We start from the raw sequence: 17,221 nt of genomic DNA on the forward strand, positions 1-17,221 counted from the left end.
ATTCTACAGAGGCACAACCCTTACAAGTTAGACCTCATTGTAAAGATGACTAATCCTGATTTCCAGCAACATGCAAATACAATACCAACTAGTATAACACTGCCTGGCCAAAAAAAAAAAAAAAAAAAAGTTGCCACCCTGATGTAACTAAGCAAATAGGTGTGAGCCTTGCATTGGATCATTACCGCACAAACAATTATCTTTCAGCTGGTAACAAGTTATTTAACCACAACTGATGCAATGAGTAGCTTCTCATTTCTTAAGCAACCACGTGGAAAGACAAATCCCGTGGTCGTGGACAGATGTTAGTCTGTTTCAGAAGGATCGGATAATTGTTATCAAGCAGAAAAAACATCAAAGGAGATGCAGAAACTACTAAACTGGGTTAGGAACTGTCCAGCTCATTATTAAAAACTGGAAGGATGGTGGGGAACCATCATCTTCCAGGAAGAAATGTGATTGTTAAAAATCCTGATTGATGGTGATTGGTGATCACTTAAAGGTTTGATGAAATTAAATTAAAAAAAAAAACTAAACAAAACAGTAGAACTCAGGGCTATGTTTAATAATGAAAGTAAAACATTTCCACATCAACAATCTGAAGGAACTCAACATATTGGGACTCAACAGCTGTGTAGCCATAAGAAAATCACTGATCAGTGAGGCTTACAGGACAAAAAGGTTTCAGTTTGCTAGGAAGCATAAATATGACAAATACGTGGTCTAATGAGTCCAGATTTATGCTGTTGCAGAGGGATGGGAGCATCCGGGTAAAAAGAGAGGCAGATGAAGTGACACACCCATCACGCCTAGTGTCTACAAGCATGTGGGGGCAGTCTATGATCTGGGCTTGCTGCAGTTGGTCAGGTCTAGAATCAGCAACATCATGTGCCCAAAAAATGAGGTCAGCTGACTACCTGAATATACAGAATGGCCAAAATATTCCATCAATGGATTATTTCTTCCCTGATGGCACGGCCATATTCCATGATGATAATGCCAGGACTCATCAGGCTTAAATTGTGAAAGAGTGGTTCAGGAAACAGGAGACATCATTTTCACATGGATTGGCCACCACAAAGTCCAGACCTGAACCCCAATGAGAATCTTTGGGATGTGCTGGAGAAGGCTCTCCATCATCAATACAAGGTCTTGGTGACAAATGTATTTACTGGATGGAAATAAATCTTGTGACATTGCAAAAGCTTATCGAAACAATACCACCGCGAATCCTGTAGTATTTAAAGACAAAAGTGTGGTCCAACGAAATATTAGTTTTGTGGTGAAATATTAGTTGTAAGGGACCTAATCAACCGAACACAAATTTCTTTATTTTTGCACAAAATTTAAGGAAATATTGTATTAATCTGGAGGGAAAGAGAGAAATAAAAGTTTCAGTACTGAAAATTAATAATTCAACAGGAAACATAAACAAAATAAAGGAGGAATTAGGGACAAGGATGCGTGTCAATTGACCACTAGCAGCTTGTTTTGTTTATTTCCATAGACGGAGGAATTTCATGTAATTAAAATTATATAAAATAATATAAGACGTTGAAAAAAGTTTTAATGAGGTAAAACAAACATGAACTTTATAACTCCTTGAGAGCTTTGACACTCGCTTGAAAACTATTGGGCGGAGTGATATTAAGAAATATGTTCACAGTTTTTGTTTACGGTGTGTGCGTTTGGCGGTGCTCGCGCGCACACGTACGTACGTACGCCTCCCCTCTCGCTGCTGGCGGTTGTCCAGGCACCTTCAATTTGTCTTTAACGGCCGCCTCGCTGACCGCAGCAACTCTGTCCGGCTACGGTGCCAGCTCTGAACACAAACCGTGGGCCAGGGAGTGCGCCAACACTGGCACGATAAAGAAAAAAGAAAAGTAGCCTGTTGAGGAAAGGAAGCTCGTCGGCAGCTGCGGCTTCTGTCCCTGGAGCAGGAAGGAAATTTTGAGGACTGGGAACACATTTTTGGTTCGTCGTTTTCCCGGCACCTTACAGCAGGACAGAAGATAATAAGAGTCGAGATTCGAAAGGGAACCGAGTTGGACGTTTGTTTCCCCCCTAAAGGAAGGTAAGTTTCTGGATCCAGAGGCTTTCCTCGCTACACACTTCCTTCATTTATGGCTGCTACTAAAACCCCTCAAACTCACACAATGAAATGACGGGGTTAGGTTTAACTTAAGGTTTCTAATAGTTCTTTACACTGAGTACCCATGTTTGTGTCTCAGTTATCCTCATAATTAGAAAACAGATGTGACAGCTGCCAACTAATCAATAATGGTCATTTCCTGTAGCCTGAGACAGCCTGCTGGCTCCAGGCTCAACAAACTGCCAGCAGAAGGACCTGGCTGCACCACTGTTAGGCTTTAAACACCATAATGGCCTGCATTTGTTTTATGGGAGATAATGACGCTGCATTGTTCCATAAAGGAGTTCCTAAGTGTCATCCACCCTGCAGCCTGGAAAATTTGGACTAACTGTTGGGATATCATGGCAGGTCCTGATGTTGGACTCCCCATCAAAGCCATCACAGATCATAAAACAGCGATCTGTTCATGTAGTTTAGATGCTGTTCTCATATGTAACATAAACATAATATATGCTTGTTCTTTTTTTATCTTCAGGCATCCTGAGCTGCACTTAACATAAGGACATGTGACATGGTTTACCCTAGGCTTAGTCTAGGCTGATGGGAGGGTTAAATTGGAAATGCATCATTTAAGAGTGGCTGAATCCGTGGTATGTGGTCTGTAAGTCCATAAAAATGAACCTCAGGGACCCTCAGATAGTACAGACATCATGTGATTGGTGCTTTCACAAGCAATTCTTTGAAAGATTAGAAATACTTGAGAGATCTTGCCTTCATGTAATATGTAGAAAACACTTTGAAGTGTAAAAAGGGTTGTGTTTAGAGAAGGTGCAGATCGGCTTCCCCTCAGCAGTGAAGAAAAGTTGTGAAACAGCATTGTGATATTTTTTACTGCTGCCAGTAAGCTGCAACATTTCAACATAAACCAGCAAACAAGATAGCACAAGTTGGTGTGTACTGTCATGTTTGGATCAGCCCTTTAAGTACACTACTTGGCTTTCAGTGAGTTCTAAAGTTTAAATATTTCTATTTAAGCCAACATAATATTTAATCAATGGTAAAATTTGACATTAGTGCTTTTTTTTATTTACTGTCATAAAATACAAACCAAATAAGGAACAATTGCCATGGTAATTAAAGTGAAAGTAAGCGGCAGTAAATATTATAGACGCTTTATGTTCTCATTGATGATCCACTCCTCTCTTTTGTTCTACTTTGGCCTTTGTAGCAACATCAGAGATATCTCTGTCCTGCTCTGAAACCTCCATCTGGCCATTTAAAAGCCCAACTGCCCTAACCACTAATGGGTCTTGCAGGCAGCTGAGTCCTACGCTGGTCTCCACGGAGACGAGTCTCACCAAACAGAGGCAGGTCTGAGCTGCAGCGACTCATCAGCTTTGTGTTTTTAAAAGGACAGACTCGGCCAGCTCTTTCTATTTATTTATTTTTATACCCAGAGCTGTACAGCTACTCTCCTCCCAGTGTTTGGATAGCTGACAATGAAAGGCTAAGTGGCAGGAAATTTCATACCTACCAGCCCCAGGAGAGATTACACTGAGATTAATGGTTCCACTGAAGCGGATGTGCAGCTGGCATCACTTTCTAGGATTTAAAGTCATGAAATTAAATTAAAGTTGGAAAAACTTTAATGTTTTTACTCAAATGTATCATTTTAAAATTTTTTTACTATTTCGTAAAAACTCCAGAGGACGGCAGCACCAATGAGTTATATTAAGTGAAAGAAATTCTGATGATCAGTATCAGTTAAGGGAGAAGTGTGCCAGCTTTAGTTAAATCTAGTGTCACGTTGCAGACTGCAGCCGGCTAACCTCATCCGTGTGCTACATATCTGCTGATATATTACCCTCTTTCTCCCCAAATTTTACCATTTACAGAGCAAAATTGTGAATCATATTCTTTTCTTTTTTTCACATTTTCTTTAAACCAGGCTTTGAACCAATGGGTGGCCGTGAGAATTGTTGCCATTAGGGATGTAAATCAGCAGTTTGATCACAGTATATTATAATGATTCAGTAGAAAATCATTCAATGTTTTCCTTATATCACAAATCTGCCACCCTATGTTTTTTTATTAGACTTGATTGAGGAGCCAGTGATCAATATGAGACAATAAAACATTCATATGTTTTTTTGTTTTTATTTAAAGGCTGAGCTCAGACCTTTAAATAAAAACACTAAACAGGGACACAGTTTTCTGAATTTCACTGTCTCCCTGTCAGAGCTGCACAAGTACATTCACATAGCAGTATATACTATTTATTAACAAATCAAAATGATAATCCCATTGAGTATAAAACAAATGTATGCAATAACACACGTTCTCATCAGTCACATTGTCACATTTTCCAGCTATTATGAGTATGAGCCAGACATGGCAGCAGCATCCTGGAGATAAAATCTTTGTCCACGAACAGTTTAAACCGGAGCTGCTGGTCTGTGTTATCTCATAAATTGTAAAATGTAAAATTGTTTTGACTTTTATCAGCAGTTCACAAAGTGCGATTAGAAACTCTTCTTTATGTTGATCAGTTGAGGTTACATTAGCATGCTGTATGTCTGCTTGTGTAAATAAGAGTAACCTAAGAAGTTAATTATATATATTACAGATATGTGTCACCCAAGTGAGAGTAATGGTCTCAGCCTGGCCCCCTTCCTGTAAAACGTTTCTGTCTCTGGCTAAACGTGAGGATAAGCCGCACAGTTTTTTCTGGAAGCCCTTTTCATGGCCACATTATGAATTAGAGGTGGTGCCACGCACCCAGTAGAAATTATGCTTAACAATGTCCCCTTGGTCAATATGTTTACTCACTCATGACGATATAAATAGAATGTTTCATTTATAAGCTACATGGTCAACAGTGTCTTTTACAGCAACAGAAAGGATGGCGACTATGTAAACACTTTATTCTGTTTCTTTATGGATGGAATAAACGTTCACATGCTCAGACCGTGTGAGGTGACATGATGAGTCTCCAGGGGTGGAAATATGTTTGCAGCCAAAGCAAACTGGTCAATAATGGACACCTTTATGTCTTCTTAAAGATACTTAAACTTTTTAAGAAATAAGTTTGGCAGTGCTCCATGCAGCGAGAACAACTCTTTCATTCACTTTGTCTACTCCTGAAGAGGGGCGCGAGTTAAATAAGCTGTAGAGGCCCACTTTCTCCTTCCACCTGTTAATTGACAGCAGCAGAAGAAGACCCGCATCCTGCTCTCTTTGCTGTTTCATTAGAGGCAGCAGATGAAACCCCCAAAATGATCTCTACTATGTCCATTTTCAGCATTTTGTCAGCAAAGTTGGGAAAACAAAAAATTTCTTCTTTTTGTTTTATTTTTAGCAGATTAATCAAGAGGCTTAGTGTCAGAAGTCACCTTTTATTCTGATTAACTGCTTGGCAGCATGGACATGTACAGCTCATTAGATTTCTTTTACATTAAATGAATGTAGTAGACACTTTCTGGAGCAGTGTCATGATTCTTTCCCAAGTAAGTGGTGAAGCTGGGGATCAGCCAGCAAACTTCCACCTGTAGGACTACTACCCTGTTTGGCTCCATTGTTTACAGTGTTAACAACTTGGTGACTTTGTCCCTACATTTAGCGACTTTTTTTTTTATTTTTATAAAGCAACTAGTGACAAATCTAGTGACTTTCTGCTGTTTTGGGGGCATTTTGGATACGGCCATCAAAGCACGTATTGTTTACTCTGCTCAACGAGGAGCAGGTGCTGCTGCAGACCCTCCCCTGTCAAAAAGCACTCACAAGAGGCTCGGCCCCCACACAGCAGCAGATGTTCACCTCTGCTCCACGACCAGACTCAAAAATCCCACAAAGCTGCCGCCGACTGATCCCACCCTGGTTAATAATAATGCCTATTAATGTAGACTGTAGATAAAAACATTCAGTTTATCTGTTAATGTTTTTAATTCATTAATCTGGTTAAAAACTATATCATGTAGACTAGTTTGTTCTGTTGTTTACTTGAGCTGTTCTCAAGTACTGTGATAAAAAGGACACTTATGTAAATAAGTACACTGAGTAGTGCTTGAAGTTTTTCTAGTTTTATATCTTTTGCACTACAGTGAGCAAACAGTCTGGGAAGACTATGTTTGCATTTCACAATGTCTCTTCTAATATTTATTAATATATTTTTTGTATTGTTTGGGTCGTGTTGTTTTTGTGGTGTTCTGACTGAAAAAAAAAAATTCCCTTCTCGGTAGTTCAGAAAAGGCATTGAGTATCAAGCTCCATCCTTAGTATTGGTATAGAGCAGGGCTATTCAGTTCGGTCCTACAAGGGCCGCAATCCAGCAGGTTTTCCATGTATTCCTGCTTCAACACACCTGACTCAAATTAATTAGTCATTGTGCAGAACTTGATTGGCTGTTAGATCCATTTAATTTGATGCACGTGTGCTGAAGCAGGGATACATGGAAAACCTGCTGGATTGCTGCCCTCGTAGGACCGAATTGAATAGTCCTGGTATAGAGTTTGAATTTGTAGTAACGGGACTAGGGCTGCAACTAATGACTATTCTGATGGTCGATTAGTCATCGACTATTAAAATGACTAGTTGACCAATCAGATTATGTATCTCAGGATTATTAAATTTATCTTATTTCACTTTCAGCTTTTAAATCTTGCATGAGTTTGTGTAAGTCCGATGTGTCTCCTCTTTAAATGTTTGAGCATTGCAGACGTACTTCTGTGGCACGCAAGGTCTGCTTTACAAATCTCAAATGTATTTAATTTATTTTGTAAGTTTAACGTGAAGTTATTTCAGACTTTTGACATCTGCTGCCGCCGTTCTATTTTCCCCTGGCGGACTTAATTGCGCATGTGCAACTCTCAGAAGAGATGGGGAAGAAGACGATGTCTCACTTTGTAGGTTTTTTTTCTTTTTTTTGGCCAACAATGTCGACTAATCGTTGCAGCCCTAATCGTGACATTCCTGCTGTGAGCATGGTGTTAATTTTAATCACACTGGCTCTGAGTGGTTGAAGCCTTGGGGCCCCCTATGCTCTTTGGGGGACCCCCTTGTGGGGTTCTGGACCCCAGGTTAGGAACCACTGTGCTAGGCTATCCCTGGCTGCCCAAATCAAGTCACTCTTCTTCTCAGTTGTCGTAATATTGCAGTGAACTGCCTGCAGCCAGAGCAGGGGTATCCCTCCACCTTCTAGTTCTTCTTCTGACCTAGCCATGCTACCTTGGTGTTGTAAAATGTTTAAATAAAATCCTCATTGTTTGATTGGCTGATTTCTTCTCCCCACTCTTTAGATGGCATCAAATGACTCGCGGCTCCAGCAGCAGCCTTCACAGAAGGATGCAGCCGACCAGAACTTCGACTACATGTTCAAGCTGCTGATCATCGGCAACAGCAGCGTGGGAAAAACCTCCTTTCTGTTCCGCTACGCAGACGACTCCTTCACCTCCGCCTTCGTCAGCACCGTGGGCATCGACTTTAAGGTTAAGACTGTCTTCAGGAACGACAAGAGGATCAAGCTGCAGATTTGGGTGAGTTAGTTGCACCATCACTTACTCACATCACAGGTAAACGCAAATCATAATCAATAGATTTAACATTTCAGAGTTAATGCTTAATCCTTTAAGGCCAGACCCATGAAAAATGGTAAGAAAAAAGTGTATTTTTTAATATGAGGTCTTTATTTGGCCCTTTAATAAAATGTAACAAAAAATTTACAATTTTGGGTGGATATTTACCATTTATTACCATTTCATATATCGAACTTATTATATTGTGTTTTTCTGCTTCCCTTAGGGAGCTGAAAGCAAGTATTTGATGTGTTCAACAGGATTTTAAACAAATATTTTACCATAAAGTAATGCAAAATGTCCCAGAAACTGTATGCATCAAATATGTCACATTGGGCTCTTATGTTTATTTTTTCTTTTTTTTTGTAATTATAAAAACTGGAGATAAAAAATGTGAAATACTTGTTCCTGGTAAACGCAGTACTAGGACATAGAAGGCTTGACAGAAAACTTGAAGACTGTCTCTGTGGGTTTGGCCTGTGTGCAAGTATATCTGGTTAATTGTGCAAGTGCAAGAAGCATGACTTCCTCATGTTTTCACACAGTCTTACTTCCTACTCATACCTGGTATCTGCTGAAAGTGCACTCAAATGCTTGAAGGCGATGGGTTTTGCTCATTAGAGAGGGATAGTTGAGGTTTTTACAGTTTATATATTTATGTTACAAAGGGGCCAAATGTAAGAGATCCTGTTTGGGACATATTTGTATTTTTTCTAGTTTTCATACCCTGAAAACGGCTGCTTCAAGTGGGGTGGATAATTTTGTGTATCCCCAACAACAGTTCCTTTCACTCATGTAGCCACATGAGCCATCCAGTATGAAGGTACCAGTTACAAGCTGTTAATGTATGGTTGTGGTATTTGAACAGCGGTTTTCTAAGGCTTGCTGTAGATTCTCTGTTTTTGTTGAAACCAGCTGGAACATAAAAACACTTGCACATTGATGTGATCTGTTGGCATCTTTGCTTGGCTAATTTTCTTGGATTGGCGTTCTGTGAATACAACTACACTCAATTAGGATCATGATGAATTGATATTATTAGATTCAGTTGGACATGGATCAAACTTGGGTATTCTCTGTTTGAAATGCCTTAAAATGACACGTTTGTCTCTGACATCCACAGGTGGCAATACAGCCATTTCCTAAACTTGGTTCTGACGTGTGTGAGATTGTCATGTTGCTGCCCTACCTGAGACTAATGTTTCTCTTCTTGTAAATGGTTTTTATCATTTCTCTTCAGCAGAAAACAAAATCATTTTTAAGAATTTGTCGTTGTTTATGACTCAACCTGAGGGTATGGGAAATGCAAATATAAATAAATGAATAAAATAAACACAGTGATTCTAGTGTTTTCTTTTGGGCTTTATTTAATGGCAGACAGTTCCCACATACCAGATGAACTTGGGTCAAATCTGGCCGACTGTTGGTACTTGTGGCTCAGCTATGGTCAGACATTCTTCACTGCCTGGGTTTTAACCCAACATACTTCATGTTCTGTCAACTTTATTTAATTTAATATTCTTATATAATATAAGCAGTTTTTGCTCATTCTCTGAGGATATGTGAGGACTGAGGCAGGTCAGTCCATTGGCATACCCTTGTCTCCCTCAGCTGCGTACATAATGTGGTTCTGCATTGACTTAATGAAAATGCATGGACGTCCCTGCAAAAAACGAGGCCTTGAAGGCATCACATGTTGCTCTAAAATCCCTCTCAAATCAATGCTGCCGTCACAGAAATATAAATTAGCTCTGCCAACAGCTCTGATATAACCTTATAACCTCCGCCATCACAGAACCTTGGACTTGTTGATGATAAATGTCTGGAGGCTGCTTCTTGTCTTTGGTCCGGATCACATGGGATCTATTTCATCCAGAACAAAACTAAAATACTGGTGGTCCATCCCAGATGTCTCAGAGCTCAGAGAAGCTGAGACCGCCTCTGGACAAGGTTAGCATAAGGCTTATTTTTTGCACAGTAAAGTTTTAAGAAACATTTATGAGTGTAACAGTATTGTCGTTGTTGACAAAGGTTGTTAAATCATGAATTGATAAATGACGGTTTATTAATATTCTGTACTTGAGAAGTAGAAATACCCAAGGGGTATTTAATTCACCACAGTATTTTCATTATGGGGTTGTAGATTTTAAACAAAGCATTTTTTTTTCCTAAGCTCAGTTTGGATGTTGTTCCTTCGGGTGTTTTCACCTTTCCAGAAACTCATCAAATATGATTGTTAACATGTGGGATAGTTTGCAGTGTTTTACATGGTAAAATGTATGCTTTAATTTTTCCACCACCAGTGCACTCCTCATTGTACACTGCAAATCCTCTTGTATACGACTGCTCAAACAGATGATTCATTTGAACTAACAATCAGTGAGCCACTGTATGATAAACAAACATTGACCAAAATTAATCAGCAGCCGAGAAGGACACACCAAAACACACACAGTTAACTGACCAAACATGACCTGCTGTGTCAGAGGTGTGTGATATTCTGCAGCAGCTGACAAAGAGGGAGAATTAACCCCTGATAATTGTATAAAGAGAGTTTAGTTAGTTAGTGGGCTGCTGAGAAGGTGAGCACATTGTGTCTGCCCAGTGTTGACATTGCCACTAATGGTGCAGCTTAATGACAAAGAAACCTGGTATTTCCTAACTTCAGGAAGCAGTGGAAGTACCTTATCAGCATGTGACAGAGACACAGTGAAGATATATTGCAGTGATGGAGAAGCAGTGTGTTTAAGGGGTGTGAGAGCAGCAAGCTTGTCTTTGTACAGTCCTCCTTCATGTGCTGTTAATGATCAACTCTAAACTTATTGACTGTTAAATTCATGTTAGCTACCACCTGTGAGAGATTTCACCAGATCCTAAAGAAAGAGGATTGACCAGCCGACTTGCTTTGTGTATCGTGGAAACAGGCTGGCCTGATAACACACCACATGGCCCTTATACACTGAATACACGGAGCTTGAGTATAAACACATTCTATTCACACCATGTACACATATAGTTCGCATCAGTCCTTGTAGTGTGTGCAAGTGCGTTTCCGATCTTTGAGCAAACATGCACACACCTTTTGCACACTTTGCATCCACATGTGTTGTGTTGTGTGGTATCCCAGGGGGATGTGCTCCACCGCTTCATGTTGGTAGCTAATATAAACTCAGGTGACGCATGTTTAAGGAACAGGGGCCCAGTGGCATTGGAGTATCTGACTGTGCAGAAGCCTGATTTAAACTCTTTCCAATCTGTCGTCACTCATGCACGTCTGGACGCAGGTTTTTGTTGTCTGTTTGGATAGTAGTCCCATCATGCTGCTCAATATAGATGAGATAAAGATAAGCACTTTACTAAAACAAACAAGAAAAAACTGCTGTAAAGTAGATCCTGATAGGTTAAAGATATAAAGCTGCAAGGAGGGAGATTACTCTTCATCTTGTCCCTTTTTTTTTTTTTTTTTTTTTTTTTGTGAAGTGAAGGGGATCATTTGAGCCAACCACCCAGAGCAGCAGTCCTTGGTGTAATGGAACATTTATAACCCTTATTGGCCTCTGGTCACCTGGACAACCCACTCTTCCTCCTCTTCAAAACGAAGAAAACAGCAGACAAACACTGAAACACACAGGCCCCTGATGCAAATGAAAGAGTCAGGCAAGGTTACCAAGTAACCACGTGGTTAGAGGAGAGTAACTTTACCAGCTCAGTCCCCCTGTTTGGTCTTTCTAATCAGTGAGTCCTTCCCTGTCACATCACACAGTCTCCGTTTAATCAGATGTTTGAGATAAACAGATGGTTCTCTGAGGCATCCGTCAGCAGTGGTCACGCCACAGAAATAATGATGGAAAAATGTAATCTTGTAGCTGGCGCTTTGCTGTAGGAGTGTGATGCTTTGATGTGGAAATGCTGCAGAAGAGAAGGTTTTACTGATCTTTACTACATTTTAATAAACTTTATTTGTATGGTTTTGAATAGGTATCTAAATACAGTAAGTATTGTGAAACAGTTTCACCAAATCAGTGTAAATATAGGATGTAAACAAACCCCCACCCTCCTACGAGGACCAGAAAAGGCAAAAAGACACATGATTATAGTGTCATATAAGTAGACACAGTAACTGTCTCAAGAAAACGGTTACGTGAAGCTGTACATGACCAGCACCGCCTCTTCATCAGGTGGAACTGTGTTTGGTTCATTAAAAGGCTCTCCATGTATTTAATGAACGGGGACCAGGTAGTGATGACTCCATGGCTGGGTCGGCCCCTTCCATACCTTAACTTTAGTGGTAGCATAAACAGGATGCTCTCGACCTAGATTTTAAAGGAGGGAGCTCTAAAAGATTTTCTTCTAAAGGAAGTTAGACTGCGCCTAGGGATTTTTTCAATGGTTCAGGATTATGGATTATCATTGCAAACATAAGACAAAACTTTATAAATGTGTTTCCAGTCATCAAACAGAGAAGGACCTGACCAGAACGGGGCCTGCTGTATCCGGGCTGAGATGGCATCTTGAACATCCTTCTTTGACACTTGGATATATATTTTAGTTTTCCATTTGTGTACGTAAATGGTGCACAAGCTTAAACTGTATAAACCTGATTTTTGTTTTATTTGAAAATGCTTTGGTAGTCTAGAGGATCTCTGGCAGAAGATAAAAAAAATCACACTTTGTTTTCTGCTTGCAGTAGCTGCTTCTTACCATAAATGATATATTCATGCTGACTCCTTTCCTTTAATAAACAGAACTTAAGGTAATTAAAAACATATATTCTTACTTTTTTTTTTTTTTTTTAAGGTGAATCATCTGCTCTGTGGCATTTTTGTGGCAAGTTAGTGTTTACAGGCTTCCAAAAAACTGGTTCCCTGTGAATGAAACCCCTAAATGACAAAAAACTTAATCAAATATACCTCAACTTGTCTGTGTGGTGGCCTTAATTTAAATGACACTTGCTCTGAACAGTCAAAGCTTCGGGGGGAGCCCAAGTTGAGAACCACTGTCTTAAAGGATGTTTATTTAGTTGTTTTAATTTTGTGAGGGTGGAAAGAAACTCAGAGATATAAATCACGTTTAACAAAACATCCAGGTTTTGTAAAACTAATGTAAAAATAAGAAATAATGTTATTGCAATTTTAATTCAAAGAAAGTAAAGGAAAACATGAATTATAGAAGTAAGTGCCTGAAATGTCCGTGTCCTCCGGTGCATTTATTGTCCTGGTCCTCAATAACATGTTTTATAAGACCTGATGGTGGCTTTTATGTGGTTCCTCTGGATGTAAAGTTTATTCATTCATAAACACTGACTCCTGTTTCTGCTACTGTTTTTCTTTTGTTGTACATCTTCAGGCAAATGTTAAGTTTTCTGTCCAGACGCTTTCATATCTTCCTTGATCCACCTGAACGTCTCCCTTTTACAACCATCACATTTAGTTTCTACTAGCCTCAAACAGCTCCTTTATATATTTTTATAGACAATTAGGCATGTATTTTAGTAGTTTAGAAATGACAATGCCATGATAATTCCATATCTTCTCTCTACTTGATTTGCATTTATTTATTGATTGATTGATTGATTGATTGATTGATTGAGCAAGGAGTTCGATCCTACAAGCTCTGACTGACAACATTTTAAAGCTAATCTCACAATATCAGTTTTTATGGAAATTATAACCCATAAAGTAGATGTAGTAAGATCAGCCTTAATAGGTTTTTTATTTTGGACACGTCCATGTCCCCATGCTTTGTCCACGGGGTCTGATGTGTCTGACATCAAGAAAAAAAATTGGGACCTTCCTATAATCCCACTTTGTATGTCAAATAAATGTCCACCTGTATCATGGATGGAACTGTTCCATGTTCAACATTAGCATTTTTATTCCCAGTGGGGTAATTGGTTTTGCAATCAGCAGCAAATGACAACCAGATGACAACGCAACAATAAACAGTCAAGACTAACAAAATAAATAAATAAATCTGATTTAAAAAGTCACCCAACCTTGTTTAAAAGCTTAATGGCCACACAGAGAAAAGAGTAATTAAATCTGTTTTTGCCTGTGGCATCACAAACTGTGACATTGGAGTCTTGAAATGTCTCAATCTAAGTCCTCACTGTTCTCTCATAGCTGCATCAGTGGCATCTCAAAGCTTACTAGAATACTAGAACAGCACAAGGCCAAGGAATAAACGGGACAACATTGCCCCCTTGTGGTGAAAACACGCTGATACAGTTAACAGAATAATGGGTTGACACATTTTCGGCACTATTAAATGTTAAGTGCTGAACCATTTGATTTATTAGACATCTCATTATTTAAACATGTGTTTGTGTGTAATTACAGGACACAGCAGGACAAGAGCGCTATCGTACAATCACTACAGCCTACTACAGGGGAGCCATGGGCTTCCTGCTCATGTATGACATCACTAACCAGGACTCCTTCAGTGCAGTGCAGGACTGGTGAGTCGGACTTGTTTTAAAAGGAGATAAACTCTCCAGGAGGAGGTGTATCTTTCCATAAGGGCCATGTCCATTGCTTGTTGATATTTGGTTTGCTTATGTTCCAAATAGTTATAAGTTTCCATTTAATCATTATCAAATCTGTATACTTTCATGCTAAGTTAGAGTAATTTTATATCTTAATGTCATTCAGTGAAGATGTTTTTGTTTACCAGGGCGACACAGATCAAGACATACTCATGGGACAATGCCCAGGTGATCCTGGTGGGTAATAAGTGTGACCTGGAGGACGACAGGCTTATACCTACAGAGGATGGCCAGCGGCTGGCAGAGGAACTCGGTAAAAACTGTCACTCACGCTATTTCCCATAAACGTCCATCATCCACACACATATTTGTTCTCTGTACATTAACTCAAATCACATTTAACTTCTGTACTCCTGCTCACACCCAGGGTTTCAGTTTTTCGAGGCCAGCGCTAAGGACAACATCAACGTCAAGCAGGTGTTCGAGCGTTTGGTGGATGTCATCTGTGACAAGATGAACGAGAGCATGGAAGGAGACGGCAACCTCATACCCAACCACAGGAACCCGGGCCTTAAAGACTCACCTTCAGAGAGCCATGGGGGCTGTGCTTGCTAAACCATTTGTCTTTTTACCAAGTCTCCCAACACACACACCCACACACACATATATGAAGAACAATCTTCTGTCTGTGCCTCAACCATGGAAAGTGCTGCACCTCTTCCTCTATCTTCTGCTTTCTCCACACAGCTGCACAGCTCCATGGGACCGCTAGCTGAGATAAGCTACATGAGCTCTGTCAGACCCCTCTACTCCCCACCTCTGAGTCTTTCTGCCTCAGCGGTGCCGACCCATCAGCTGTTTGATGTGATGATCCTCCACTAAAACCTGCCCAGCACACTATCCCCACATCAACCTCTTCTCTTTAGTATTGACAGTTTGTGGAATTAGGTTTTGAAACAAAGATTTATGCAGATAGCTGCGAGTTAGTGGGGCCACATTTTATCTGAGGTTCACATGAAGCTACTAAACTCCCTTTCATTTAGAAGCATTTAGGACAGTTTTACATAGATGTTAGCAGCTGCACTAATGTAGGCTACATTGGTGTCTTTTAACAGCCATTTTATACTGTAGAAATGTATCTCTAGAAATGACTTATTATAAAATATAATATGAATTTCCTAAAATATTAGTGACCGTTCCTTCAAGTTCAGTTGAAATTTGGCCTCGTTTTCTGTTTATTACGCAAAGTTGTGTGAAATACCCATTAGTATGTAGTATGTGTGTTAGTTGCAGTAGACGGCATTCAGAGTTCTCCTAGTTTGGAAAATCAGGGAGGAATTCTGATGGGAGAGCTAAGCTAGCGGCTAATCTCAGAAAGGCCACAAAAGAAGACACTTTCTCGATATGAGACAACTCAAACCTAGTTAAAAATTCATGGTGATATAAGTGAATGATTTGTTTAGTGAATTTTGCACTACAACCGGCTAAACTGTTAGATGTAAAAGTGACATGGTATAAATGTTAGTATACATAGTGTTTGCTTGTTCTGCTTTGAGATGTTAGAAGTTTCAGTTGTTTTAGGGGGGAATATCTACACTTCTGAGTAGCTCTTTGCTTAGATTCCCTGTCAGCGTTGGGCTCTGATCCAAACTGAGAGCGCTCTGATCGCTGTCTACTGAACGTATGTGGAGCCCCGGCCTGCCTTGTGTAAAACATGCTTGTATGATCATTTGCTTGTCACATGATCTGCCTCAGGCGTTCAGTTATCTCAATGTGCTCCTCTATCTGTAACGCCTTTTCTCTTAGTCACATGTGCTCATGAGGACACACACACAAACACACACAATTGCAGCATGGCTAACTGTTGGCATGTTAATAACTGATACTGTACAAAGTGGTAAATGATCATGTTTCCTTTGTTCCTGACATAATTACTGGTCTATAGAAGTGCAGCACGTTGATGGTGTGTAAGAAAGGGAAGAACACTGATCCTGTTGCAACAATCAGGAAAAGTCAGCTGCTGTGGAGTCACTTTATTCCCCTTTACTGTTATATCTGTCATCTGTCTGAAGAGACTAATATGAGGTTTTATATTCATTCCACGTGTTTGCCACAATTTAATTGTACATAAATACTTTTTATTTTCCTTTATGACATTTTTGACTTTTCAGTATTGAACTGAACTGATCATTTCTGTTTTCTGATAGAAGAAAACATATTTCTCCTGATAATGATGATTGTAACAGTACCATTTCACTGTCACCACTGTACACATGCTGACTGCTACCTGTCAGCATCAACCATAGCTACTGTACAGTGATAGCAGACCCTCAGAACAGGGGCTAGGTCGCAACTAGTAGTCAGTCCACTCCCTGCTATTATTTAAACCAGTGGTCACTTATCTCTCCTGTCAGTGTCTGCTGCTGACTGCTGATAAAGTTTTTATAGATATCAGGTAGCTGATATGATGTCATCTGTACCACACTGAGGTTTGATGGAGGCTCTTAAAAGATCCCTGTCTCATAACACCGCTTGTATTGCATCTTTTGTGCTGTTTGTAACGTATTAAACTGGAAGCAGAGGCATGAAAGATCATTGTCTCCAAAGGGGTTTAGAGCATGCCAACACACATATTTATTCATTTTTAAACACTGTGTTCAGATTAATATATATATATATATATATATATATATATATATATATATATATATATATATATATATATATATATATATATAAATAAAACTAATGATTCTGATGTTCTAGTGTGAACATAGTTATAGCATCCTGAGCTGTTAGTCCTAGATCTGCTCTGTTGTTCTCATGTTTATGATCTCTTTGTTTTTATGTGTTGCATTCTCAATTGGTAGCTTTCCCAAAGATGGGAAGTCAGATCATTATCTCCTTTTTGTTTTAGGCTCTGAATGCGTTGGATAAAAACATTGTTTAAAAAAACTCTATCTAAACAAGGAGAAATGGAAAATGTGGACATGTTTATAAAAAAAATAAAGAGTATATAAATTACAAAAGCCAGTCATTCAATATTCAGCATATTTTTATAAATCAGTCCCAATA

General features: G+C 39.4%; 1 protein-coding gene across 1 annotated transcript; it reads left to right on the top strand.

Moving 5' to 3' along the window:
• The first annotated feature begins 1,694 nt into the window (after positions 1-1,694).
• On the top strand, positions 1,695-16,810 carry rab3db (RAB3D, member RAS oncogene family, b). Its single transcript, XM_041974459.1, has 5 exons — positions 1,695-2,074; positions 7,387-7,623; positions 14,001-14,119; positions 14,335-14,459; positions 14,574-16,810. The coding sequence occupies exons 2-5, from the start codon at positions 7,387-7,389 to the stop codon at positions 14,759-14,761; spliced, it is 669 nt and encodes a 222-aa protein (XP_041830393.1). The 5' UTR covers positions 1,695-2,074; the 3' UTR covers positions 14,762-16,810.
• Positions 16,811-17,221: the final 411 nt, after the last annotated feature.

Source organism: Melanotaenia boesemani, chromosome 2, assembly GCF_017639745.1.
Source record: "Melanotaenia boesemani isolate fMelBoe1 chromosome 2, fMelBoe1.pri, whole genome shotgun sequence".
Taxonomy (NCBI): domain Eukaryota; kingdom Metazoa; phylum Chordata; class Actinopteri; order Atheriniformes; family Melanotaeniidae; genus Melanotaenia; species Melanotaenia boesemani.

Excerpts from the sequence above, each read along its gene's own strand:
- rab3db (XM_041974459.1), top strand. The coding sequence starts at position 7,387 with ATGGCATCAAATGACTCGCGGCTCCAGCAGCAGCCTTCACAGAAGGAT. Across the intron at positions 7,624-14,000 it reads GGATCAAGCTGCAGATTTGG|GACACAGCAGGACAAGAGCG; the intron begins GTGAGTTAGTTG and ends GTGTAATTACAG. Across the intron at positions 14,120-14,334 it reads TTCAGTGCAGTGCAGGACTG|GGCGACACAGATCAAGACAT; the intron begins GTGAGTCGGACT and ends TTTGTTTACCAG.